Source organism: Podarcis tiliguerta (genome assembly GCF_965153285.1).
Source record: "Podarcis tiliguerta genome assembly, chromosome: 4".
Taxonomy (NCBI): domain Eukaryota; kingdom Metazoa; phylum Chordata; class Lepidosauria; order Squamata; family Lacertidae; genus Podarcis; species Podarcis tiliguerta.
This window is the reverse complement of record NC_139537.1, coordinates 58,286,810-58,313,095: the sequence shown is the minus strand read 5'-3', so window position 1 is coordinate 58,313,095 and position 26,286 is coordinate 58,286,810. Positions and strand designations below refer to the sequence as shown.

Genomic DNA, 26,286 nt, shown 5'->3' with positions numbered 1-26,286 from the left:
TGAATTTAAAATGGAACTTTGAATAAAGCAGTGATTCTGCTAATTGTAGCAAATTCTAGTGCCATCAAATGTATCTACATTAACAATACATGAAAGTCAAGGGAGAGTTAAAATTCTGGGAACAAAATGAAGTGGGCATCAGTGAGAATAACGGTACTTTTAACTAAAGTGTAAAAAATGGATAACTTGCAAATGACCACCTGATTAATATGTAATAGAGGTCAAGAAAGAGGTAGTTGTCAATGTTGGCCCCTCTGTTATTTGAGATGCACAAAAATTACCTCATGTGGCAAAATAAATCACAGGCATAAGGAACACTGCAGTAAGCTTGAATTTTGAGATGTCTGGCTGCTCCACCTCTGACCAACACTGACACTCACCTTCAGTACTACCCTGTAACATGCCTATGATAATGATAGGAAGGAAAGGCCTCAGGGATGTTATGCATGATCATTATTTACTAAGAACCTTCAAAGAAGCTGTTTGTCAACTAAAATATTTTACAAGATGAAAGCCAAGAAGAATTGTGATACATTGCTACAGATCCTGAATAGGTAAATTAGATGAGATAGCTACAAAATAGGGTATAATCAATGACATACAGCATGACAGCATCTTTTCAATGTCAATTAATTAAAGTAGTTAATCAAGAGGATGACTCAAATTGCAAAAAAATGGCATTTTGTACAGTTAATTACGTGGACTATAGAGGAAGATGGGCTGGATAACAACATAATAGCTTTTGGAACAGATTGGCAGAAAGGATCTGCTGCCCTTCTGCTAAGTGAGCTAACGGAGAAAACACAAAGGTATTTGTTAAGGAGAAAGTGGCACAGCAATGCTCACAAAGCTGAGGAATTCCTACAGCAAATCTGTAAAGATTTTAGTCTAAAGTGAAATCAGCTGTTAAGAAGAACAAGTTAAAAGGTAACGAGAGAAATATAACACAAATTTTAAAAATGGTTTCCAGCATATTTTTACATGAAAGTTGAGATAATAAGGAATTGAAAGCAAACTTTTATTTTTATTTTTTTAAATTCTGGTGCTTTTTAAAGTAACCCAAAGCAATGACCATTTGACAGTTTCAAAGATGCATGCTCTGATCCTGGTGATCTGTTCCAGGCACAGAAGTTGAAAAGGCACACTTAAATGCCAGAATCTCTTCTCTCTCTTTTTTTCAATGGGTGAAATCAATTAGGGGATGCTGTCTGCACAAGCTGGGAGTTTCCCAGAGTTGTGAATTTTAGGAGTAGACAGCCTTCCCCCAAGGGCCATGGCAGGACTACAGAGGGAGGGGAGGGAAGTTAGGGGGAGGCATTTCCTGCTCCCCATCGCCTGCTCCTATACCACTACCATCCCTGTGCATGCAGGTGTATAAAGGTAAGAGTAAGGATGTTGCTATGGAGGCTGGTGGAATGACCAGGTGGGCATATTAATTTCCAAAGCCTCTTGGACTGACTCAAGAAATAAACTTTTTTTGTGGGGGCTGGGGGATAAACAAATACATTCATTTCTGGGTATAGCCAAGCTTGGAGGAGTACATGCATCTCTTAAGTCACTGGGTTTAATCCACAGTAGTGGGATGGCAGACGCTCTCTCCCATACCTGGGCAACTCCCTCAGCTACCACCCTGCCACCACTTAGCAAAAACTCTTCCAGTGACCAGACAGCACTGTTAAATGGGGTGGACTCAGCTGCATAAGTTGTTTCCCCCTGATATTTGTGACACTCTTCCCCCTCAGTCACCCAATAGCATAATCTAGCCCAGGGTCACCAATCCAGTGCCCCTGAAAGCTTACACTGATGCTACTGGGAAGGTCCAGCAGATTCTATGATTTCATTTTTTAAAAGAAGTATGGGGGGAAATATACAGGTAGCTTCTAAGTGATTTCTGTAAGTGTGCATGCACACGAAAGCTCATACCAATAACAAACTTAGTTGGTCTTTAAGGCGCTACTGGAAGGAATTTTTTTATTCTGTAAAAAGAGTGATGTGGCCACCTTGTATATTTTTTCCGGTACTGAGGAATGCTCCTTGTTATGAGACAGCAACACCATGAGAGAGAAATTAGCATTCTGTTATCACAGGTGGTTGTCTCTCTAATTTGTCACACTCCCCATGGCGGCCAGTCCCCATGGCGGCCTCTTCCAGCCAGTTTGTGGCTTGCACTACCAGCACACACACCCACATGTCTAAAATGGTTGGTGACCATTTGGCAGGATCATCTGACCCCAAGGAGGAGTTTTTAGGGAGCTGGAAGGGTTACCAGGGAAGCAGGATGTGAGAAAGTCACCTTGTGCCCTCTTGCACAAGATTTGGGCAAGTCTCTTGATTCAACCCAACATGCATGCCATTTTGCATGCCATTTGGATGCTGCTGCTCCATCCAAATATATGCCCACAAACAAATTTAAGATATGGGCCTGATGATTTAAGTGCCTAAACATGGCTTTTATTATTCAACACACATTTAACAGTCTAATAGCCTTTCCCAAGGTCACATACAATAAATCAAAGAAAGAGCCTGAATTATATTTTCTTTTCTCTGCATTAAGTGCCATGCTTCAAACATCAGACCACATACTGGTAGGGTATTCAACCGAGATAAAAGAGTTTATCTGCTAGGATTATTTGCCAGCTTTCCTTTCTCTTTTAATCAAACTGTCAAGTACAGTCAGACAGCATATTTGCAAACTACACCTGCCAAGGCTTTTAGATTGTCAACTATTTTATATGTACTTCATGTACTTTTCATGTGTTTTATGTCTGCTATCTTTTCTCCACTTTACTTGCCTATTCTTTCTTAAGGTCAATGGTAGGTATACAAATGTCACATTCCAATCTTTATTTCTGGGCTTGTCACATCAAACAGACCATTTCAACAATGCCCCTCATCTCTTTCCTAGTGTTTATGCAGAAGCTTTCCATTTCCCTTGCTTTGTACATGCCCTTCATAAGAAGGTCCCCTCAATAAAGCAGCTTCTGATGAAAACAACAACAACAACAACAACAACAACAACCAGGCCCTGGATAATTCAGGATTCTGGTTCTGGGCGCTTTTAAGTATCATTAATTTCAAAGAGAATATTAAGCACTTGTCCATTGGATAGTTACTGAAAGATATTAATTCTGACTAGGGTTATTGGTTTCTTCCCAGGATGGGTCTCCCCAGGTGGCTGATTTTGGAAGGACAGCAAACTGCAGGGTAATTTATTTTATTATTATATAGCATTTACTGCTCAGAGGAAGGATATGTGCTTGTTGGATTTTCTTGACTGTGTGCGTTGGGCACTGGGATGCCTTTTGACACTCTGCCCCAGTCAGAAGAATGCCTTGGATTAGCCCTGTTGTTTCCTGTAACAAGAAATTCCTTACTCTCACCTCTTCCTTGTGAAGTAAATGCAGTGGCGGCTGGTAACATGTCAACTTGGGAAGACGGCCATTTTCAACCTTGCTGTTTTCATCACAATAGGACCTCTGAGGACTTATCTAGGAAAATGTGTCATTGCATATATGCAGAGTGCAACTGTCTTCTCCTTTCCTTCTATGGTTGGGGAAAGAGCTTCCGCAAGACTAATCATAATCAACCTCCATTCTGCCTGAAATTTGAGAGAGTATCTTCCAGGTTTGAGGAAGGATGTGGAATCATACCCAGATAGGCATAGAGTCCAAACTCTCCATTTTAGAAATTCACTGACAAATTCACAAAACAGCAAGGTGGAAATAATAGTGTTAGCCTTTCCCCTCCATTTGTATGCATTCAAGATATATCCCCTGCTAGGGGAGGGGGTTGTTGGCAGCAGATCCACACACCTTTTCTGCATAAAAAGACTAAGAGGCATGCCTTCTTGAATTCATGATCCGGCTGCCACAAACATGGCTCCTGTTTTGCTCCCAAAAGAAGCACCGCAGGCTTCTCTAGAGGTATTTAATGCAAAATTAGCTGACAAATGTTATTATGTATGGTTCAAGTCTCTGCCTAGGAGTTGCCCAGGCTATTCTTACAAAAAAAATAATAATAATTGGGTGGTGGTGAGGAGAAATATAGAATTTGACCACCTTTGAATTAACAACTTGTTCTAGAGGGCTTCCTCTCTAAGCTCTAAATTGGTCCTTCATTAATGTCCTCTTAATTATCTCAATGGTTACTCTGCAGCTTTTATCATATAATCTCAATCAAACAAACACAATAAAAGATTTTATATTGTTGTTTGTTTTCACATTTCAGTTTGGACCTAGAATTTCTCTGGCAGTTTGAAAAAAGATGGTGAATCCTTAAAATGCCCTTCCACTTGTTAAGTTTTCAGAATCGATTTTCTCTTGGGTAAAATAATTAAACGAATAGGTGATGTTTCCTCAAATAGCTCTGAAGCAAACAAAGCTGTGCATGAGCACCATGCATGATAGTGGCACATGTCAGTATATCATTGGTTTGTGTACACACCATATGATGAATAGGGAGGATTTTATTTTTTTTAATTACGGTGGCTTTTAATTAGCCAGTGCAGGAAAGATCAATAGCACATCCACATCCAAATGCTTAGAGGAGCTTTGGAGGTTAAAGAACTGGTGACAAGGAATGCACTTTTCTCCAATACAGAAATTTAGGCCCCTATGGGGACAAAAGCTATGATTGGTTGCCATACAGACAACTAACAGTATTGCAAAAGGAACAGGAGGCAAATGTTCAAATATGCTTCATTTAAATGCTTCTCTTATCATGTCAAGAAAGAATCAGCTGGTAAAGGTTTTGCCAATTAAGTGGCTGAAGCCAATTTTCTTACCATTTTAATAACATTTAAACTGCTGAAAAAGAAGCTAGCCACATCAGATCTGCTAGCCTACAAACTAAAGTTTATTGCATTTTAGTATTATTAATCTGTATAGTTACAAATTATTTTGTACACTGGTATCTCGGTTTACATACGCTTCAGGTTACATACACTTCAGGTTACAGACTCCGCTAACCCATAAATAGTACCTCGGGTTAAGAACTTTGCTTCAGGATGAGAGCAGAAATCGTACTCTGGCAGCATGGCGGCAGCAGGAGGCCCCATTGGCTAAAGTGGTGCTTCAGGTTAATAATAGTTTCAGGTTAAGAACGTACCTTCGGAATGAATTAAGTACTTAACCCGAGGTACCACTGTATACATTTCTACTTAAATGTTATGCATGCTATATTAATTAAAAGCCATGGTTTTGTTCTTCACAACTACTAGGATAGTGTGCACACGCACAAGCGTGCACACACACACACACTGTATAATAAAATCCCATTTTCATTTGTTATAAAAAGAGACACTTTATTTTGTTCACTTGGATCCTCTGCTGCAAAAAGAAGAGCCCTTCCATATTAAGAAGGGCAAGTATGGATACAACCTGTTTTATTTATTGTCTAAATAAACAAATAAAAATCCCATTTTATTTTTAGACATTTTGATGCAAAGGTAGTTTTGGCACCTTATTAACCCTAATTACTTCTCTGACCACTAATAGCAATAGATACTTTATTTAAAAAAACAAAAAACAAACAAACTTTTTTTATCTTGTTGAGTAAAGCTTTAACAATCTGCTCCAAGGGACTTCAATGCTATGTTTTCCCCAAGAGATAGTAACAGCCCCACATTCATTAACACTCTTAATGCTACACACAAATTATAACTGGTTTTCTTATTTATGTCTCACAAGCCTAAACACACTCTTGAGATTTAGTGTGAAAATGTAAAGTGTTGAGCTAAGTAGTTATAAAAAATGACTGCCATTGTACATTTATCATTATTTTGGTTTCGTGTCAGTCCCAGAATACTTTCATTTGTTTAATTAACCTTTCCCTAAATTTTGCAAGCAATCAAGTCACTAAATGTGTCTGAAATGAGAAGAAAGGCCATTTCACAAAAGGAGAAGGGATACTAGTTCATTTTGTAGTACATTAACTGCTCCAGTGGAGCAAAATAATTAATTTTTCTTCATTGTACCATAATCAGCAAACCTAATCTTCAAAGTAAAACAGCAAACAGCTTTGCAATTGCTCAACACACTTAACTGTCATTCAGATTCACTGAGTGAAGTCCAATAGTTTATTAATATTCTGTAGATGCTTGCTTTGTATTCCATACCAGAAGCTGAAAAATGTCCTTTTAGTCACTGCCAACTACATCAATTAACTTCCGAAACGATTTTGTATTCACCTATTTAACAACTACTATTACAAGCAATTTATACTGCAATAGCAAAAAGTAAATCCCCAGCGATACTTTATGCCTAACAAGCAATGGAACATTTTTTAAGGAAAGAAAATACTGTCCCCTATCTATTAGCAAGTATTTACAGAGGGGATATATTCAACTAAAACTTGTACATAGTCTAGAAGAAGGTCTATGTGCATGACATTACTTTCAGTATTTGTTTGAGTACCAACGTTCCCTAACTTACTATGACTTTTTACTACAACTTTTTATAGAATCAGCAAGTAAAAGACAAATCATGCCTTCCTATTCCTGCATTGGCACAAAAAATTGCCAGGAACTTGGAAATCTGTGAGAACACAATAAAAACTCTGCTCTAAAGTTAACCAGAGTCTATAATACTGTGTCCCATAGTGGCCAACCAGCACTAGGATGCTCAAAAGCAGGATATAAGGGCAATACCTCTTCCACAATGTTGCTCCCGAGAAACTAGTATTCAGAGGCATGCTCTGATTCTGGAAGTAGTATATGTAGGGTTGTGCAAAATATTTGCAAGAACTTCAAATCAAGAATGAAAGCAGGGTCGTTCCAGACAGGTTTAGGGTGGTCCCTTAACTGTTTCTACAGCCACAGCAGGTACTGCAACCTACCAACAGTTTGACTTCACCCCCAAAGGTGATTGTCTCCTGAGACAGATGGATGCCAACAATTGCAGGAGCAGAATAGCTTTCACTTGTGCGGTGGGTACTGTATCTTCCCCCTGTACACTATATTCCTAAATCTGTTATGGGATATAGCCCACAATGCTTGGGACCACATTTTGGGGTGAGATGGGATGCATGCTGGGGGAAGAAAGGGGGGGGGGGAATCCTGTTGCCCAGGAGAAAGTCGTTCCACTCAAGCAATTATTTAGCTGAATACTGTCCTTGGGACTTTTTTTAGCAGAAGTAAAGTATATCTCTGAAGCGCCCCAAACCAAAAGAGGGTTATACAAAGTACTTGGAGGTACTTCCGCATCAGGAAAACATATGGCTGAAAAGAGGTGGGTGATGTAGGGCTCTTTTGTGATGGACAGATCTAGATTTTAGTTAGAGGAATGATTTTACCAAGATTCCCCAATCACAAATATCTCTGCCACATGCCACACATCCGTCCATGTCAAATAAGCTTTACACTTAGGCTTGTTCAAACTTCTGCTTGTCCCATGTCTAAAAAACATGGGTCCAAGCGGTTTTGCCTGTGCCCCGCCGCTTTACCCCATAAAACCTGCTCTTTAGTGCTGAGTTGGAACAAATGTCAATCTGGAGAAAACCTGATTGATGTTTGCTCTGATTCGATGGGTTTCTCTAGGGAAAAGCAGCAGGGCTAGTGGAAGTATGGATGAGCCCTTATTTTATGTGACTTTTGGTTCCAATTGAGCAAAAGACAAACCTGAAGCAATATGGCCACCTGCGTGACCCTGACTGCATACATACCTCTGACCTCTCTGTTCATTGCTCTGGACCTCACTTTCAGTCAGACCTTTACAACTAACTAGCCTTTGGCCTTTCCAAGTGACTGCTACTGGTCTGATATTAGGAACTGTTAAGCTTGCACTCTGCTGCCCTCATTAGTCACCCAGGGCTCAATGTCAGAAAGTTGGCAGGTCAGGCTCTGAAACTGGCTGCCTCCCCAGGCTGCCTATTGACCTCCCTTGAGGTTGAATGAATTCAGGGAGCAGTTTACTCTATGTTCCCTATGTTTCCTTACCTGATAATTTCTGTGTTTGATCTGATCTTTCCCACAACATAAAAACTACTTGTGGAACTCTAGCGGAATCTTGTGGAAGTTTAGCACTCATCTGTATGTTAACTGATTCCAGTAAAAAAGCCATTTGCAAACTCATTAACCCAGAAAATTGCAGGACAAAATTAGTGACAGTATTCCAGTATGCAGTTTCTTCCCACTGTTATCATGGGGGAACAGAAGCATATATATGCGTATATAGCACTTGTTGTTGTTGTTGTTTAGTCGTTTAGTTGTGTCCAACTCTTCGTGACCCCATGGACCAGAGCGCGCCAGGCACTCCTGTCTTCCGCTGCCTCCCACAGTTTGGTCAAAGTATATAGCACTATTCAGTGACAAAAATTGACACTGCTAACACTGTATTTATCAGGATGTTTTCAATCTTCCTTTGTTTGCTTGTTTGCATTTTCACAGGGCATTTAAGTGCTAGTCTAATACTGATGTAAGAATAATTATGAACTGGATAATATTTGTAGAAATGCTATTGGGTTAAAACTAAAAATAGACACAAACTTTGATGATAAATAATTACTTATACACTGAGAGGACCAACAGCACCCAAATGCCTGTAAAATGTGTGGTAATCCTGGTAATTAACTACCAAAAATATGGGCTGATTTGTGAATCTTTAATTGTCATACAATACTGCTTCTTGAAGTGTGCAGAGGAGCTCATAGTTGAGCTAGGAGCAGATGGAGGTCCTGATTTATGAACGGACCCCTGAACATGGGGGATATACACACATCTGTTGACATTTTGTGGAACCCTGGTGGTTACGTCTATAGGTATCAAGAGGGAGTGGTGGGTCCATATAATTAGTGCCTCCATGAGATTCCAGGTGGTAGCCAGCCTGCTAGGAGCCTGAGGCACTGCTGGAGGTGATCACATGGGGGTCCACTTTTCTACGACACAATCCCAATGTTACTTTCTTTATTGCATATTTTTGTGATGTGAACAGCTGTGGTCTTTTACATTATAGTATAGCAGCTCGTGTAATTTGTAGGTCTTTGATTAATAGTAATTGCAAATGTTCACATGCTGCCTTGGGAAGGGAGAGCGATCACAGCTTGCAATGATCATCATGAAACAACAAAAGAAAGATGAATTCACACATTTGGGTGGCCTCTGAAGAATCTGTCATACCCAAAAAAGAATCTATCAAATTCAGAGAAGCATGTGCAGTCAGGATTACAGAAATATCATGGCTAGAGCAAAGCTAAGCTTGGTGGAATAGACTGTCTGAAACACCAGTTTCATTCTTCTTCTAAAATTTATCTATATAGCACTTTTAACTTGTAAAGGGTTTTATTCAAGCCCCATTCATTAAAGGTGCATTAAATATCCCACACATACACACACATTTGCAGGATTATTTGTCCCTTGTGAAAGAGGGGGAATATCTGGAAACCTTCGTAGGCCTAGCACATTTTAAGATTTATTTTTTTTAAGCAGGAGGGTACTCTCATTTTTAAATGTGTGGCAACTGATGTCAACCCCCCCCCCCCAATTTATTATTATATCAGAAAAACAAGCATATTTGCCACTGATTCAACTGTTAGCCTTGCTGTCCTCACTGCAGGTTTCTAGGACCAAATGCCCCCAAGAACAATATTGTGTAAGAACACAATGTCATCTCCAGGGACATTCTTATAAGATGAGGGTAGGTATCTGTTCCCACTGCAGCCATCTTTTCCACTTTTATCCGTGAGTAGTCCACATCTGAATGTATTTGAATTTGTATCTAGGGAGCAAATCCAGTTTTCCCCATATTATTTTTTTCAGTTTTTCCCATTCAAGTAAGTAGCCATTCCCCCTCTCCCCCGGCTTCCTACTTGTTGATTCTATTATGCTAGTTAAGGGCCAACATGTCATATACACAAATAGCTGCATGTGTACCTAGTGGTTTTTTTAAAAGATCCTCTGCCCAAGAAGAAGTGAGCAAAAGCACAGCCAGGCAATTGTAAATTTGTTTGTACAGTTTTCTGGTTTTGTGCAAATCTGATCTCTCTCTCTCTCTCTGGCCAAGCTCCTGATGTACCCTTACTGGAATGCTGGAAACAATATGAAAACAACTATAAATTATTAGTACATACTTCTCAGACTGCTGCCCAATATAACTGACATAGAAATTGTTAATGGGGTTTGCTTGTGCAATCTTCCAGTTTTGTGCAAATCTGAGGAATCAAAAGAACAAGATATTCCTTCATTCAGGAGTTCATTGGTAATTGTTACGATCACTGTCGGAAAAGAAATAAAAGTATTGAGGAAGTAGTGGGTACATAAAGGGGACTGGCAGAAAGTGACAGCTGATCCACCCCTTCCTGAAGCAAATAATATGCAGCCCCAAATTTAGCACTTTGGAGCCTGATTCTCCCCAATTTACTGAATTATCCCCATGTTGGATAAACCTGAATTTACAGTGGGAAAGCATTGAGACTGGAGTTGCCTGAAGGTACTGACATGTGGACTACACAAATCAGATGGGCGTATAAACAGCTGCAAAAGCACAGTAAACTCCAGCGTGTTAAGCCCTCAGCATTATTTCTACAAGAAATAGAAACAGAAAGGATAATAATGCTGTTGCCAGTACCTTCCATTAAGAGTGATCTCTCCATATTAATAGAAGCATTGGTACATAACCTTTAACTAGATCAATCATTTGGGAAACTTTATTTTTCAATTTGTTGTATGCTAAAATTACATTACTCATTTTTACTGAGCAGATGGAATTGTAGGCTGATTATGATTTTGAATCCTAGCAAATAATTGGTACTAGAAAGCGTAATAGCTCATTTCAGCTAGGATTGTTATTTATACACTTTTTCAGATTTATGGTTTAAATTAAGCATATAGCTATTTACATTTATTTTTATAGTCATGATTGCTTTAGAAAATGCCACCCTCTCACCAGACAGCATTTTAATCTTTAAGTCTACTATTTGGCTACTTCAAAATCTCATGGCTGTGAAGATGAGTTCTACCACTTGTTAGCACAAACATCAGACTTAGGCTCGTTGGCACAGTGATGACTGATTATGCAATAAAACAGAACTGAAGAAGGGCAAATGATGAATGCTCCATAAATGAAGTAATTTTAAATCACATAGAATATATTACAACATGCTGGCAAGGTAGATGAGAAAAATAAGCACAGAGTTTTTAGTTAGGTGGTATCACTCCCTGAGTGGCTCCAACAACTCCCTGCAGGGTAAGGGCTTTCTATGGGGGATTTATGTCAGAACAGGGTGGGTCCTAGAGAACTCATTAAGGGAGGAAGAGTAATAAACCAATGGCTGAATCTAATTCCCCGCCTCTGCTCTAAACTATAGTTTGGCTTAGCAGAACATTCAAACTTGTTTGTCTGTCAGACATCCAATTATCTGCAGATGGTCCTCAGTTAATGTATATTTGGGCCTTACTGACAAAGGTCCGTATAGTTAAAGCTATGGTTTTCCCAATAGTGATGTATGGAAGTGAGAGCTGGACCATAAGAAGGCTGATCGCCGAATAACTGATGCTTTTGAATTATGGTGCTGGAGGAGACTTTTGAGAGTCCCATAGACTGCAAGAAGATCAAACCTATCCATTCTGAAGGAAATCAGCCCTGAGTGCTCACTGGAAGGACAGATCCCGAAGCTGAGGCTCCAATACTTTGGCCACCTCATGAGAAGAGAAGACTCCCTGGAAAAGACCCTGATGTTGGGAAAGATTGAGGGCACAAGAAGAAGGGGACGACAGAGGACAAGATGGTTGGACAGCGTTCTCGAAGCTACAAACATGAGTCTGACCAAACTGCAGGAGTGCCTGGTGTACTCTGGTCCATGGGGTCACAAAGAGTCGGACACAACTAAACAAAAACAGAAACAAAAACCACCTGCAAAAGGGAGCACAACATTTGCATATATTTTCATGTTGACAAAATATATGCAATTTGTACGCAAACTTGGGTCATCCTTGATGAGTTCAATAGAGGGCCCCAGTCCCCATGCAGTAAACTAGACCCAGAAAATCTAGCTGACACCCTGGAGGCACAACAGATCAACACTTCATCTTCAATATAACATCATGAATTTATGTAAATTAATTGCAGTTCATCCATTCATGCTTAGCCTAAAAACAAGTCGGACTAGGTAATCCTGAAGAAATGGCATAACTGGGCATATAACAGCAGTATACGTGTATGTGATCCTACCGCACCCTTGAATTTTAATATTTGATGTCCTTTCATATGACAGTCAAAACTCCATGTCAAAAAAGAGATAAACAATTATCTCTTATCTGCCTTATGGGAAAGTTGTTTTTTTAAAAAACAAAACAAAAGACAGTGAGATTTAAAGATTAATAATCTCAATTCTATTAGGTGCCTAAAGGTTAATCTTAATTAATTCCAAAGCAAATGAATTTTACAGTATTTCATTGCCACTGAATTACATGTAATACAGAGATTTAACTATCTTATTCTATAAGCATACAAATCAGGGAGCAGGATTTGAAGATAAAGAAAATAATTACATAAAGCCTAATTGCAGCATTTAAGAAGGTTAGCTCAGAAGCAAGCCCACTGAATGCAATGGAACATTTTTCACCCCAAGCAGGCGAGCCTGGGATTGCAGCCTTAATAAATGAAGTTCTATGACTCTCAATTCAAAAGCAAATTCCTTAATCTGCATATAGTATATAATGTTGGCTGCAATCCTAGACATATTTTCTTGGAAGTAAATTCATTGAAGTCAATAGAGTTTACTTCAGAATAGACTAGGAATGTGGTGTGAGTCAATATCATAGAGAATGGGGCTGTAATCCTATACCCACTCACTATAGGGTTAAGACTGATTAAACTCAAGTTACTTTGGGATAAATCTGGATAGGATTAGCTCTCTGTGGTATCATTCAATATTTGAAACGTAAGACAAATGTATGAGGAGGAACAATATGGAATCAGAAGAAAGAAAGAAAGTACTTTATTGGGCAATTGCATTTCAGCTGTTGGAAAGCTTCAGGCAGGGCCTGTCTTCTGCTTAACCAGATTTGAACAGCGAGTTTCCCTGTGGGTTTGGAAAGCATTTGACTAGGTTGTCCTCCATTTCTTATTGCTACACTCAAAACAAATGTTTTTTTTTCCTGAGGAAGAAACCCTGTTTAAGTTTAAATTTTGCTTGAAATGAAATTTTGGTGGTAACTCTAAGATCTCCAGAACTAATTAAAAGACAACTTTTTAGAAACACTGCAGCATTTTCTTTACTAAACACCCACCAATCCAGAACTTTGAAGGAATATGTCAAATTTGCACAAAATCATTCTGATGCACTATCCCAAGAGAGCAATACAAACCAGAGCCTACAGAAACTGAGGCACCTTCACTATTTTAAAATGTGTTTATTTGAAAACTTTTTTTTTTACCTCTTTTTAAAACTGATTTTTATTACATTGAAATTTTGGGAAATTACAAATAAAATGTAGTAGTGGCTAAGAAACTGAGTATAGGCGTGTGCCCAAGCAACACCTAGTTTTTCAGAAAACTGGGGATCATGGCGAGTAGGAGAGACTACGGGGCAGCAATTCTGCTTCCTCAGCTACCATTACAAGTGGGGAAGTGGGTGTGAGGGGAGACAAGATACTACTCTCCATGAAAATAATATTACTGACTGATAAACTATCTGCGTTAAAAAGTCAGATATTGTCTATATTACAGATGGAATACTGTAGGGAAAAGATCAATATTGAAAAAGTCTCAGCCACCACAAACATGATTCAGGCAATGTGGTTATGCTGAAGATAGAGGCAAAGAACCTCCAAAAGCAAACCACCAATGTTTTGCACTCTTCTTTCTTTCTTTTTGCGATAGTGGCTTTTTGTGGCAATGCCAATGACATTGATTCTGATCTGCAGTTAGTGTGGGGATCAGCACTATCCCCATGTGGTTTCTGGGTGTCAGGTATGCCGAAAAGACAATTGGGAAGCAGCAAGAGAAAAACAATACGAGTATGAAATAACTGTCCCAAATTGCCTTTGAATGTTGATGATGTTAAATCAAACTGCAAGTATTCCCAAAAGCTGCCTCCATCATCTTACCACTGGAAGGTTTAAGAAAAAAAGAAAGAAAGAAAACATATGGTCTCCACAAATATTTGACATGTTTTATGAACAGATGTCCTCCCTATTATGCTCCATTTTTATTGGCAATCATGTTTATGGGCAACCATTATAAAAAGATATTTTTCACAACTCTGCCTATTGTGCCTTAATTATTCTGAAAGAATGAAATTAGCCTATTCTGTCTCCAATACAAATGATTAGTAACCTTAATTTGCTTGTTTCCAGTATAGTTGAAACGGGCTGATCCAAGAAAAAGTATTATCTTAGCTGCACTATGTCTCATTTCATAAAACACACACAGAGAGAGAGAGAGAGAGCTAGCAAAAATGGATTAATATGTTATCTTCACTGCTTAAGCCAGGGTGGGGGACTTGTGACCCTGCACATCTTCTTGGACTTCAATTCCCATCAGCCCAAGCCAGCATGGCCAATGGCCAGAGATCATTAGAACTGTAGTCTAGCAACATCTGTAGGGCCGCAGGTTCCCCACCCCTGTCTTAAGCATTTAACTATTCACATAAGCACTCCATTAAACATCTAAAATGTTAAGGTGCAATTAACATAATAATAATTACACAGGCCCTACACATGAGTATGTGCTCTAAGTGAGGATGTGACAGAAGCCCATGCAGAAGCGCCACCCCCAATATCCCCAGGTCCTTGGGCTCCTTCACATGTTTAGTAGAATTGAATTAATAGGATTTACTTCTGAGAAGACATGGTTAGGACTTGGTCATGATTTAGGTCCCACTGATTAATGTAAGAATCACGGAAATTAATGAAGCTTAGGCCATTATTAATTGTTCAACTGATTTCAATGGAAGGAACCTAGCTTAGTTTGGATCCACCTCTGGGTTTTGTCTACAATTCCCAGCATCCCTGACCACTGGTCCTGCTAGCTAGGGATCATGGGAGTTGTAGGCCAAAAACATCTGGAGGGCCGAGTTGAGGAACCCTGGTATACATAGTAAACCTGCTCAATGCATAAAGCTTGGAGCTTCAATCAGACACACAGACAATATAAAAATCAACTGCATGCTTATTCAAACACTTCCATACTATTAGAAGGCAATCATAAAAATAGTGCGATAATTTCTTCAGAAGAAGCAAATGGCAAATTGTACTGAAAACTGTAATGAAACTTTGAAAAATAGAGCAATAAAACAGTGAATGCACTGTTTCATCATTTTGAAAAGGTGGGTGGGGGAGAGTACAAAAAATAGTGTCTCTGTTACAACTGAAGTCTCATTTAAAAACATTTCCTTTTCCATATTTATGAGTCGATTTATTATCACCCAATTGACCTGTTAGCAATTTAATTATGTATGAAGTACTTCATAATAAGTAACTATTGAGGGTTTTAATAGACATATTAAGTTACTGCATTAATAATATGATGTCAAAAAATCAGGGCCTTCATACTGGGAGCAGGAGAACATTTAAAATCAGCATTTCAATTTGGAAACTGCTTCATTAGTATGTAATATTCCTTATTATTACATAACTAAAAAAACCTACCCTGATGTGAGCCTTTGTGCTACAGATCTATCAGTATTCTTACTCTGGTCCATTGCTCACTAGAATACTAATGATGCACCTCTAGATAAATATACATATATTTCCCTACTCACTAGATCATAGTTTTAGACAACTGTTTACCAAGCTTACCAGGAGACTTTCTGTGATAAGCATACAACCACATGAAAAGATGACAGGATTCAGCCCAGTACTGATAGATTGTATTTCTCACAATGGAAGTAGCAAAATTCACTTGTGAGTGGCCTCTACAAATAAATGGTTCCTCACATAGTTGCATGAATATTTTTCATATTTCTATTAGATGCATGTAGGTAAAGATGCCTTTCCTCTGTCAACCAACTACCAATTTTAATAATTTCTCAAATATGAATATTTACACTCTTGCCTACCAAACATAAATATTATCATTTTCACCAAATGAAAAATAACTTTGTTTGCTGCTTTGTTTTTGTGGGGGTGGGCTGGGCCAGGTCACAAGCAAGGAGTGGGAGGCTACACTTTACTGCAGCCCAGAGGAATGAAGTTAAATTGTAAAATATAAATATGTATCTATCGTATGGATCTTCCGTATCTTTCTGGAGCTAATCAGAAGCAGTGTATAAGAAGAGCAAGCAACATTTTGAACAGAGTTGTTTGCCCTGGTCCTCATTTAGAACACAGAAAGTGTGCTTGTGCAGTTAAACTATGACTTGAGTTTGAGAGACGAAGCTAAATCAAACGTATCAATCTTTCCAAGTTTCAAACAGACAGTGTATGTATTTCTAAATGCACCCTTAGCCTAGAATATTCATTTATAATGCATATTGGAACACTTCTTCAGCTGAGAACTGTACCACAAAATTCAAAGAAGTGTGAAAGTCGAAGGATAATTATGTTCCAACCTGTGTATTAGTTCAGGAGGTGCAAATTGAGTCAGTCCACTTCAAAACGGTGACCAAATGAAATTCTCTTCCATCATGCAGTGTATGTTTTGCTCTGATATGCTTGCCTGAGGCCCAGTGTGCCAAGAACATCTACGTCGGTTAATTAAAGGAGATTTCATAGAGGGGAACTTTTTGTGAGAAGACGATATTTAATTATTTAACAGAATTTGTCCAATGCTCAATGATTAAAAAACCCCTCTAAGCAGTTTACATAACACAGCTGTGAGCACAATAGTAATTTTTATCTTAATTAAATTACTTAAGCTGTTTATGTAAAATTGTTATAAACAGGTATACAAGTGATGTTTGTAGTGCAAATATGTAAGCCTACACACATACTACATAATGGAGGTGACTTTTAATAAAGTCTGACAAAATTTCCAAGGCTAGAATTTCCAGTGTCAAGGCTCAGACCCACAATACATAAAGAAGACCCTTTATTATATTAATAGTGTTTCTTCTCACTAATTAATAGCCAAATGGGTCGTCTTCATATCCGTTTTAGAAAAGAGGACAATATTTGAATGTGAAATGTTATTTCCAAGCTTTTTGCTGTGTTTCCATGACCAATAATTACTACACATTCCCTATTATCAACAAACAATTGGTAGACTTCAGGGTAAGAACAAAACTTGCTATTTGGGGGCTCACTTTGTACTTGAACAATCACCTCAAAAGTCAGAGAAAGCAAAAAAGAGAAAGCTAAAAACATACACAAAAATAATTCAGATTGAAACACGGAAGATATAAAAAGTTCAAACTTTAGCGCTCCTCCTCAAAAAACCCTTTCATCCAAACATCCAAAAAAGTGAAATTAGTATAAAAAGAGTAATGAATGATTCATGAATCATTGTCTGTGAATAACTTAAACCAGCTCCTTACATCCAAATTTAGGACATAATTTCAAAAATGCTGATGAATTGCAACTTCTATTGTAAGCAATAAGAACTGCAAATCTAAGCACCTTTGAAGAAAAACAGCTACTTTACCATGGTGCTTAACAAAGAACATACACCTTTAAAAGTTTGCTGTAAAGCCAGACGTGTTTGCTTAAATCATTTTGAATCTTAAGGAATTAATTATACTAGGTGAGTAAAAAGCAAACTTAACTCTGAAGTCTCAGTAAACTAAATCAAAACCTGTTTGTGTGGTGCAACTATAAAAATGAAAATGGATAAACCTTTTCCCTAACACCTGCATGGAGAAAATTTACCATACACTTACAAACAGAACCTGATGCACACTAACCTTCAGGATCAAGGAGTTTTTCGATTCCTAGGTGTCGTTTGGCTACGTTGAATGCATGGTCTAATCGTTGTACAGCTGACTGTTGGCGAACCACACTATCCCAGTCAAATAGATCTGGTCTGAAAAGAAAAGGGAAAACTTGTAAAGTTACCAATGCAAGTCTATGTGCAATTCTAGATTTGGAGAGCTAGTCAACTACATCACAGGGTTGGAGAGACCCTTAGTTTTTTGTTTTGGTTTTTTTAAAAATCATTTTCTACCTCATACAAAATTAAAACATTCAAACGAGAAATTCAGCTGTATCCGTGAAATGCTGCAAGCCAGTCTTAAATGTTTTATAGCCAGGGATCAAATTACAGCTTAGATAAACAGTCTGGGACCCTATACTATTAGTTACACTGTTTGCAGTATAAATAATTCTATTAATTTTAGACACCCTAGTTTTAGCTAAGTTACCCATTAGGACAGGTAAATTTGTTTTCAAGATTACAGAAGACGGAAATCTAATCCTACTCAATTAAATATGTGTTCGATTCAGTCTACGGCAGGTGTGGTGCCTGTGCCTTAGGTTCAACAGATTTCTACCTGCTTCCAACAGATATAGACACAAAAGAGCAGCACAATGAGACATTAGAAGGATGGGAGGCCAAGTTCAAAACAGCTAGAGGACACCATGTTAGGAAGGGTGCTCTGACTCAACCCAAGCAGCTAAGAACTGCATAACAACTCAGCGAGACAAGTTACCGTATTTTTACTCTATAACACACACCAGACCATAACACGCACGTAGTTTTTAGAGGAGGAAAACAAGAAAAAAAATATTCTAAATGAAATAGTGGATATATGATTTTTGTGGTTCATGCTGTGGCCACAGACATGTGATCTGACAGTGAGTTTGGAGTAGCCCAATGCAAAAATCCTGAGGATCCATGTGGATCCATGCTTTGTAACCACGGAGGAGGGAAGGAAGGGGAACCATGGATCCTCTGCTCACGACTGCAACAGATCCCCCCCGCCACCCGCAGGCATTCGCTCCATAACACCACAGACATTTCCCCTTACTTTCTAGGAGGAAAAAAGTGAGTGTTATGGTGCAAAAAATACGGTAATCTGAAAGATAGTGACTCATTCCACACTTTTTGTTTCACGGCTAAGCAGAGAGTTGAAAAAGGTCATCTGGTCATCTTTGCATTTTCTTTACAAATACAAAATACAGGAAATATTTTAAATATATAACATCATTAATAAAATAGTGAAAGTCAACATCTAATTATCCTTGAAAAAATATTGGCTTCCTAAAAATGAAGTGTATTCAATTAAATAAGTGAATATTCTCGTTGAATGGAACCATTTCATACGTAGCAAGTATTTTCACAGGCAGCATTACTGGAAGAAACAATGAATCTTTTTATTGCTACACCTTGTTAGGGAATGGTTTTCTCCGGAGACTACCACTAATGGAATTTAATGCAAACAGACCTTTAAACAGAGATGTATTGACTATACGTTATGTGGACTTGTATAAAGGGGCTGTGTTAACACATTGCACAAGATATTGGAGAAATGCAATCTCCTGATTCAAATCTAGTTTTATGCCTGATACTTAAAATTTCATTCACTAGCATGAAGACTGCAATGTGAAGTTCTTCCTTTCATAATTATTGAAAGCTTTTGCTATTACAACAGTTTCTTATCTATTGCAAAAGGATTTATTTAAATTTTTGGGGGGGAAGGGGAATGTCCCATGATCAAAAGCAGAGTAGTTCCAGATGTGAAATATAAGTAAATATGAATGGTAACATGCACAGGAGAAAACATAATAATCCACAAAAAATATATTAAAATCTCAAAAAACAAACAAACAAAACCTGCCTTTTCTGGATTTATTATAGTAGTGCTTCTAAAACACTACTAAAACTACTACTTCTAAAACAGTGGACCAAGACCCACCAGTCAGGATTGAGCCATTTTTCAGTGGGCCTCAGTGCCATAGCCTGCTCAGCGCTTCCCCACTTGCCAGTCCCAGTCACGCCATAGCCTTTTGATTGTCCCAAGGACAGCAGCAGGGAAGCAGTATATGACTATTTTAATAACTTAAAATAAGTATTATTAGACTTTTGGGTCAGTTCACCACATCAGATGTCGAAGAAATAAACAACTTTATGATATTTAGAAGACATATGAAGGCAGCCCTGTTTAGCGATGTTTTAAGGACTGATGTTTCAGTTTATTTTTAACCTTCTGTTGGAAGCTGCCCAGAGTGGCTGGGGAAACCCAGCCAGGTGGGTGGGGTAGAAATAATAAATTGTTATTGTTGTTGTTACATAACTGAAGACAAAGCATTTAAGTGCTTCAGTAAACAATGCACCACCAAGACATACTGTAGTCTATTCCACATATAATGATAAACTGTGGTTTAACTGTATGGGAATGAGCAGCAGACTGAACTTCATGTTTTCATGGGTTAGGGTTACTGCAGCCAGGAGGAGAATCAGAAGCATTCACTTCCTATTTTAAACTAACCAGAGTTTGTCACTTTGTCTGAGCAGGGAGAACTTGGGTTAGTTTAGGCTCTGGTTTGTTAACAAATCAGGATCATAAACCACAATATTGATTTGTTTCAAGAAGCCAAATTTCCAGAAACCAGGGCTACCATAACTACTTCCTGGAAGTGGCTCTTGAGGAAGGAATGTAATCAATTAAGTACAGTGCCCCAACTGTAGCTTTCCCAAGACACTCCGGAAGGACTCTGTGGTCAGGCAGAGAAAGGTGGACCACACTCCCTCAATTTCTCTCCAAAGAAATGTCATCAACCACAGCAACAAAGTTAGTTTAATGCCAAGGCCAGGCATGGAGTAAGACTGGAATGGATCCAAGTAATTAATAATCACTAGACGTCTTGTCTATGGTTTTTAGCTGTCAACTGAAGACCCTTTTCATTTACCCAGACTTTTGAATTATGTTTCAAATTGTGCTTTAAGCTTCTTATTGTGTGTCTGCTCCAAGAAAAGGCACATGTTTTAAGAGGTTTGTCCTGAGCGGGTCCCAGTAGCTGTGGGAAGAGATGGGAGGAGCAAAGCAAAATACCGTAGTTTTCGCTCCATAACACACGTTTTTTTCCTCCTAGGAAGTAAGGGGAAATGTCTGTGCGTGTTACGGAGCGAATGCTTCCCTCCTCCGTGGTTTCCAGCGGGAGAAGAGCCTCTGAATGGGGAGGAGAGAGGGACAGAGTGCCTGCTTCTTTAAAGGAGCAAAGCGGGAGGGGAGGGGAGCCGCTTACACGAGTGTAAGCGGCTCCTGTCCGGTTGGCTCCTTTAAAGCAAGCAGGCTCTCTTGTATCTCTCTCGTCCCCACTCAGCGGCTCTTCTCCCGCTTTGCTGGAAATAGCAGGAAAGATTTTCAGCTCGCTAAGGGGGGGGGGGGAGGAGGGAGAGAAGCAGAGCCTGCTTGCTTTAAAGGAGCAAAGCACTCGTGTAAGCGGCTCCTGTCTGCTTGGCTCCTTTAAAGCAAAAAGCAAGCAGGCTCTCTGTATCTCTCTCCTCCCGCTTTGCTTTTCAGCTCACTAAGGGCACGGGGGGGGGGGGGAGGCACTCGTGTAAGCGGCTCCTGTCCGGTAGGCTCCTTTAAAGTAAGCAGGCTCTCTGTCCCTCCAGCAAAGGTTTTCAGCTCGCTAAGGGGGGGGGGGGGAGGGAGAGAAGCAGAGCTTGCTCCACGCGTGCTCCTTGTCCCTTGAGTGCTTTTCCTTCCCTCCCCACTTAAAACATGGTTCCAAAGCACAGATCCACATGGATCCTCAGGATTTTTGCACTGGGTCACCACAAATTCACCATCAGATCACATAGCATGTCCATGGCTACAGTTTGCACCAAAAAAATCACGCACCCACTGTTGCCTGGGGCTGCAGTGGTGCAAAAACGTGGTTACAAACATGGATCCTCAGGATTTTTGCATTGGGCTACCCCAAACTCACCGTCAGATCACATGACTGTGGCCACAGCATGAACCACAAAAATCATACATCCACTGTTTCGTTTAGAATATTTTTTTTCTTGTTTTCCTCCTCTAAAAACTACATGTGTGTTATGGTCAGGTGCGTGTTATCGAGCAAAAAATACGGTAGGCAGAAAGAAATAGGCTGATAAGGTAAGTGGATATGATGAATAAAGATTTCTGTATGAATCACTAAATATATATTTCTTATGGATAACAGGGTAGATGCAAAAAAATAGTGCATGGGAATTTCACTAAGTTCTGTTTGAGAACCAATGGTCAAACAAATTGAGAAGTTGTCTTTATTGCTCATAATACATTACAAGTAAGTTGATGGAGGGTGAATTTTGAAAAACACTTGTATGGAAGACACTCATACATATGTGAAATGTATTCCAGAACTCGGGCAGCACCAGACTTTTAAATATGGGACTGTTAATATGGGACTTTGCATTAATTTGAATTTATAGCTGAAAAGCATTATTAGCACAGAACTAAGATTTACTATGCCAGCAAATAGACTCTTAAGAGGGTATGTACCTAGTGCTAAATAAATAGAATCACAAATCACCATGTTATGACAGAACAGTAAAACAAGCACACACAAAACATAACTGGCACATATTTTTAATTACTGGGGGACAACTCTCATACTCAACATCATCCCCAAGGCCAATAACTATTGAGTACCATTTCCAGAGACACCTAATGAAAAGATGTAGAAGACACTTGCCAGAATTATTCTCACCATTCAACAAAAGGTACTCATTTTTATGCTTCCTCTGCTATTCTCCCTCCCTACATTTTACTGTAAAAACTCCCACCTTTCCCCCCATCAAAACAGAGCCAAAGAGAAATTTATCAGTAGCAATTTGCACTTGACTGACTGTGATGCAATTATGTTGACTTTTAAGTATCTGCTTTGAAAGCATGTGCTTGGAGGACTACAATCCGGTTCCACTAACCAGAGAGATAAGAGCCATTTTCAGCAATGTGGTCAAATTAGTGCTGTATTATGTAGGCTTGCCACATAATGCTAGGTGCTCCTCTCAGGCTAGGTTTAAGGTCACTCCTGCTAGCTTCAAATGCCTAAATAATAAATTAAGTCTTGCTGTGTTGCTTCTATGAAGGTGTGTAATTAAAGCACCACACTGTTATTAAGTGTCTTGCAAGCTATCAGCTAATGTTTGTTTCTATTATGAACACACACAGGGGTGGCTGTTAAATGGCCAGGAACATGTTTCCATAGTCCCAGAAACAACCAGAACAATACTCTCTTTCCTGCCCCCTGCAACAAATCTTTTCAACTGAAAACACACTTATTTGACAACGGATTAAAAGACAACAATGTTGTAAGGGCAGATGGGGAGCAGGGGGAGGATCAGAGCAAGAAACTGTTCTGTTTCCCAATTCCATTGATAGGGCACCTTTTAAAGAGAGTTCCCAAATTCAGGACGATATCATTAGGGCTGCCATACACCTGGAATTTCCAGGACATAGCCAGGATTTGTCTGCCAAAAATGGCATCCAGGAGGTATGTGTGTGTGTGTTTATATCCCGCCCTATACCCGGAGGTCTCGGGGCAGTTCACAGAACAAGAGCAACATAAAAACCACAATACATATAATCAAAAGAAAAACAACAACCCAATGCCCCCCCACAAGAGCCACATTTTAAAAGGGAATAGGATGTCAATCAGATCAACCAAAGGCATGGTAGAAAAGAAACGTTTTTGCCTGGCGCCTAAAGGTATATCATGAAGGTGCCAAGCAAACATCTCTGGGGAGAGCATTTCACAGATGGGGAGCCATTGCAGAGAAGGTCTGTTCTCGTGATGCCAGCCTCCGGACCTCTCAAAGAGAAGGCACATCAAGAAGGGCCTCAGAAGATGTTCTCAGGGTCTGGGCAGGTTCATATGGAAAGAGGCAGTCCTTGAGGTATTGTGATCCTGAGCCATTTAAGGCTTTATATGTCAAAACCAGCACTTTGAATTGGGCCCGGAAACTAATTGGTAGCCAGTGCTGTCGGACCAGGATCAGTATAATAAGCTCAAACCATCTTGCTCTGGTGAGCAACCTGGCCACTGAATTCTGCACTAGCTGAAGTTTATGAACCATCTTCAGAGGCAGCCCTACATATAACGCATTGCAGTAATCTCACCTTGAGGTTATCAGAGCATAAACAACAGTGTCTAGATAGGGGCGTAGCTGGGCCAACAGCCGAAGCTGATGGAAGGCACCCTGTGCCACCTGAGCCTCAAGCGACAGCAAAGGATCCAGGAGTATCCCCAAGCTACGAACCTGCTCTTTCAGGGGAAGTGTAACCCCATCATTTTGAAACCTGTTAAAATGTCCATGAAAACCCGGGCGTATGGCAGCTCATATCGGAAGCAAAAAAACTTAGTATTTTTATGGAGATTTTGTGTCCGGATTTTCACTTCCTGAAATATGACAACCCTAATATCATGGCCCTAGACTTTCTTCATTTCAGGCCTTGGAATAGACCTAGTATTTGGCTCTTGTTCTGCTTTTAGAAAAAGCCATCTAACTGTACCTGCGCTTCAAACCTCTGTGCATGAAGCAAAACAAATAAACAAAAACCCTTGCATTTGAACTTAGCTCTGATTGTCCAGGAAAGGGGGCATTAATTGAAAAAGGACCAAATATGTGAGGCTCCTTTAGTTTAGAGGAAAATACTGATACGGAGAAGAGGCATGATGGACCAGTATAATATTATGAATGGTAAAAAGCAAGGATCCTGTGGTCCTCCAGATTTTGGGAGCTGCAACTCTCCCCACTGCTCACCATCAACTAGCTTGGCTTGGAGTGATAGGAGAGCCACAGGTTCCACATCACTGGCATAAAGAGAGTTAGTGAAGACAAACATTCCTACGATAAGACTTGGAACTCCGGTAGGACAAGAGATCATCCACAACAGCAGATTAACAACAGGCAAAAAGGAAGTAATTTTCAAAGCATAATTATCTTGTGAAATTTATTAACACAGGATTTGGCAACTGTCACAATTTTATAAACCTTTAAAAGCAATTAGACAAATTAATAGATAGATTTCTATTATTAGCGGCAATTAGCCATGATAGCTAAATAGAGCTTTGTGAGCACTGGCAGCATGCCTCTGATTCATGGATGCTGAAAGCAAGTAACAGAAGATGGCTTACATTCTGCCCACATCCCACCTTACATCCCTTGTTTGTGCATTTCTAAAAGGCCTCCAGCTCCCCACTGCTGGAATTCAATAATGTGGATTAGATGGACTTGCTCCAGCAAGGTGATTCTAATAAAGTATTTTCAATTCACATGATCACAGCAAAAACAGAGGCATTTGGATGTTAATTTGTAGCATTTCTCTTACCTGTGACTGTGGATGAGTGCATTGAAAGCTAAACCATCACACCAGCTACTGGTGAAATTAACAACATTGACCTGCGGATAATTCTGAGTTGATTGACGGACCCAGCTCAGCAAGATCTTTTCACTGTTTGTCTGTTGCAGTCCAGCCATGATGTTTTTCATTACATCTTTGACCTGTGTTGGAAGACAGAATTTTTATCAGTAGCCAAGTTTATTTATCAAAGGCAACTCACCCCCCCCCAATCAAACTTGAGTTTCTTTTACTTAACTCTTAAGTACTTGAATACTCAGCACAGTGATCCGAAACATAAAAAAACACATGGGAGGATACTGAAGAAGCACTGGTTGTATAGAAATGAAAGGGTCATTGCTCTTCCCACTGTCATTTTGTCTTTTCTTTAAATATGCAAGAGGATAAGCACGGTGAGCTGTGGCAAATCAACCTAACTTTGACTTCTGCACTATTAGCAACATTTATTTTTAATTTGCCGTCAGGGCCGGATTTAGGTTTGATGAGGCCCTAAGCTACTGAAGGTAATGGGGCCTTTTATACGTCCAGCTGTCCTTTGTCAACAACAAACTGTCGCTGTTTTTTTTGTGTTGAATATATGCTATATGGTAATTTATGGAGCTAATAGGTTTCTAAAGCTGTTTGCACATAAGAAAAATATGTATTTTATCAAAGTAATTGTTGAACAGAAATACAATTAAGAAGTATATTAATAGTAACTTTATAATGGGATCAAAATAAATAAATTATGTATTACATGAAATCAATCATGAGGCATAAGACTCATACCCCTAGTCTGTGCTGCGCGATCACCAGTCTACAAGCACTCTTTAATATTAGGTAACAGGTACAACAGCTTGACCTACATTCAACTGTGCTGCACTGCAGTCTGCAGCTGCCTGCTACATGCTGCCATGCAACCAGTCCATGCAGAATGTAGGCACCCTATATCTAGAAATGAGCAAACCAGTGATATTTTAGGGAGCAGGCTAGCTGGCGGGGCCCATTACTTACATCATAGGAGCCTACACAACACAAAACAAAACACTGTTGCTGTATGTAAGCTTGATTTTATTTGTTTTTAATCTTATATTTTGGAAATGTACATCCAGGTTTTTTTCCTTTAATTTTTTTGGGGGG

The 26,286-nt window shown here is 39.3% G+C and overlaps 1 protein-coding gene across 21 annotated transcripts in view; it reads right to left on the bottom strand.

Annotated features, from left to right (window-relative positions):
* The window catches only part of DMD (dystrophin), a 984,302-nt gene that overhangs the window by 633,416 nt on the left and 324,600 nt on the right, over window positions 1–26,286 (bottom strand). For all 21 annotated transcript variants that reach the window (XM_083438913.1, XM_083438919.1, XM_083438923.1 and 18 more), the window contains exons 6-7: window positions 25,138–25,310; window positions 17,776–17,894 (exon numbers count right to left, since the gene is read on the bottom strand). In XM_083438913.1, the coding sequence (XP_083295039.1) occupies window positions 17,776–17,894; window positions 25,138–25,310 (292 nt within the window). The remainder of the gene's footprint in view (window positions 1–17,775; window positions 17,895–25,137; window positions 25,311–26,286) is intronic.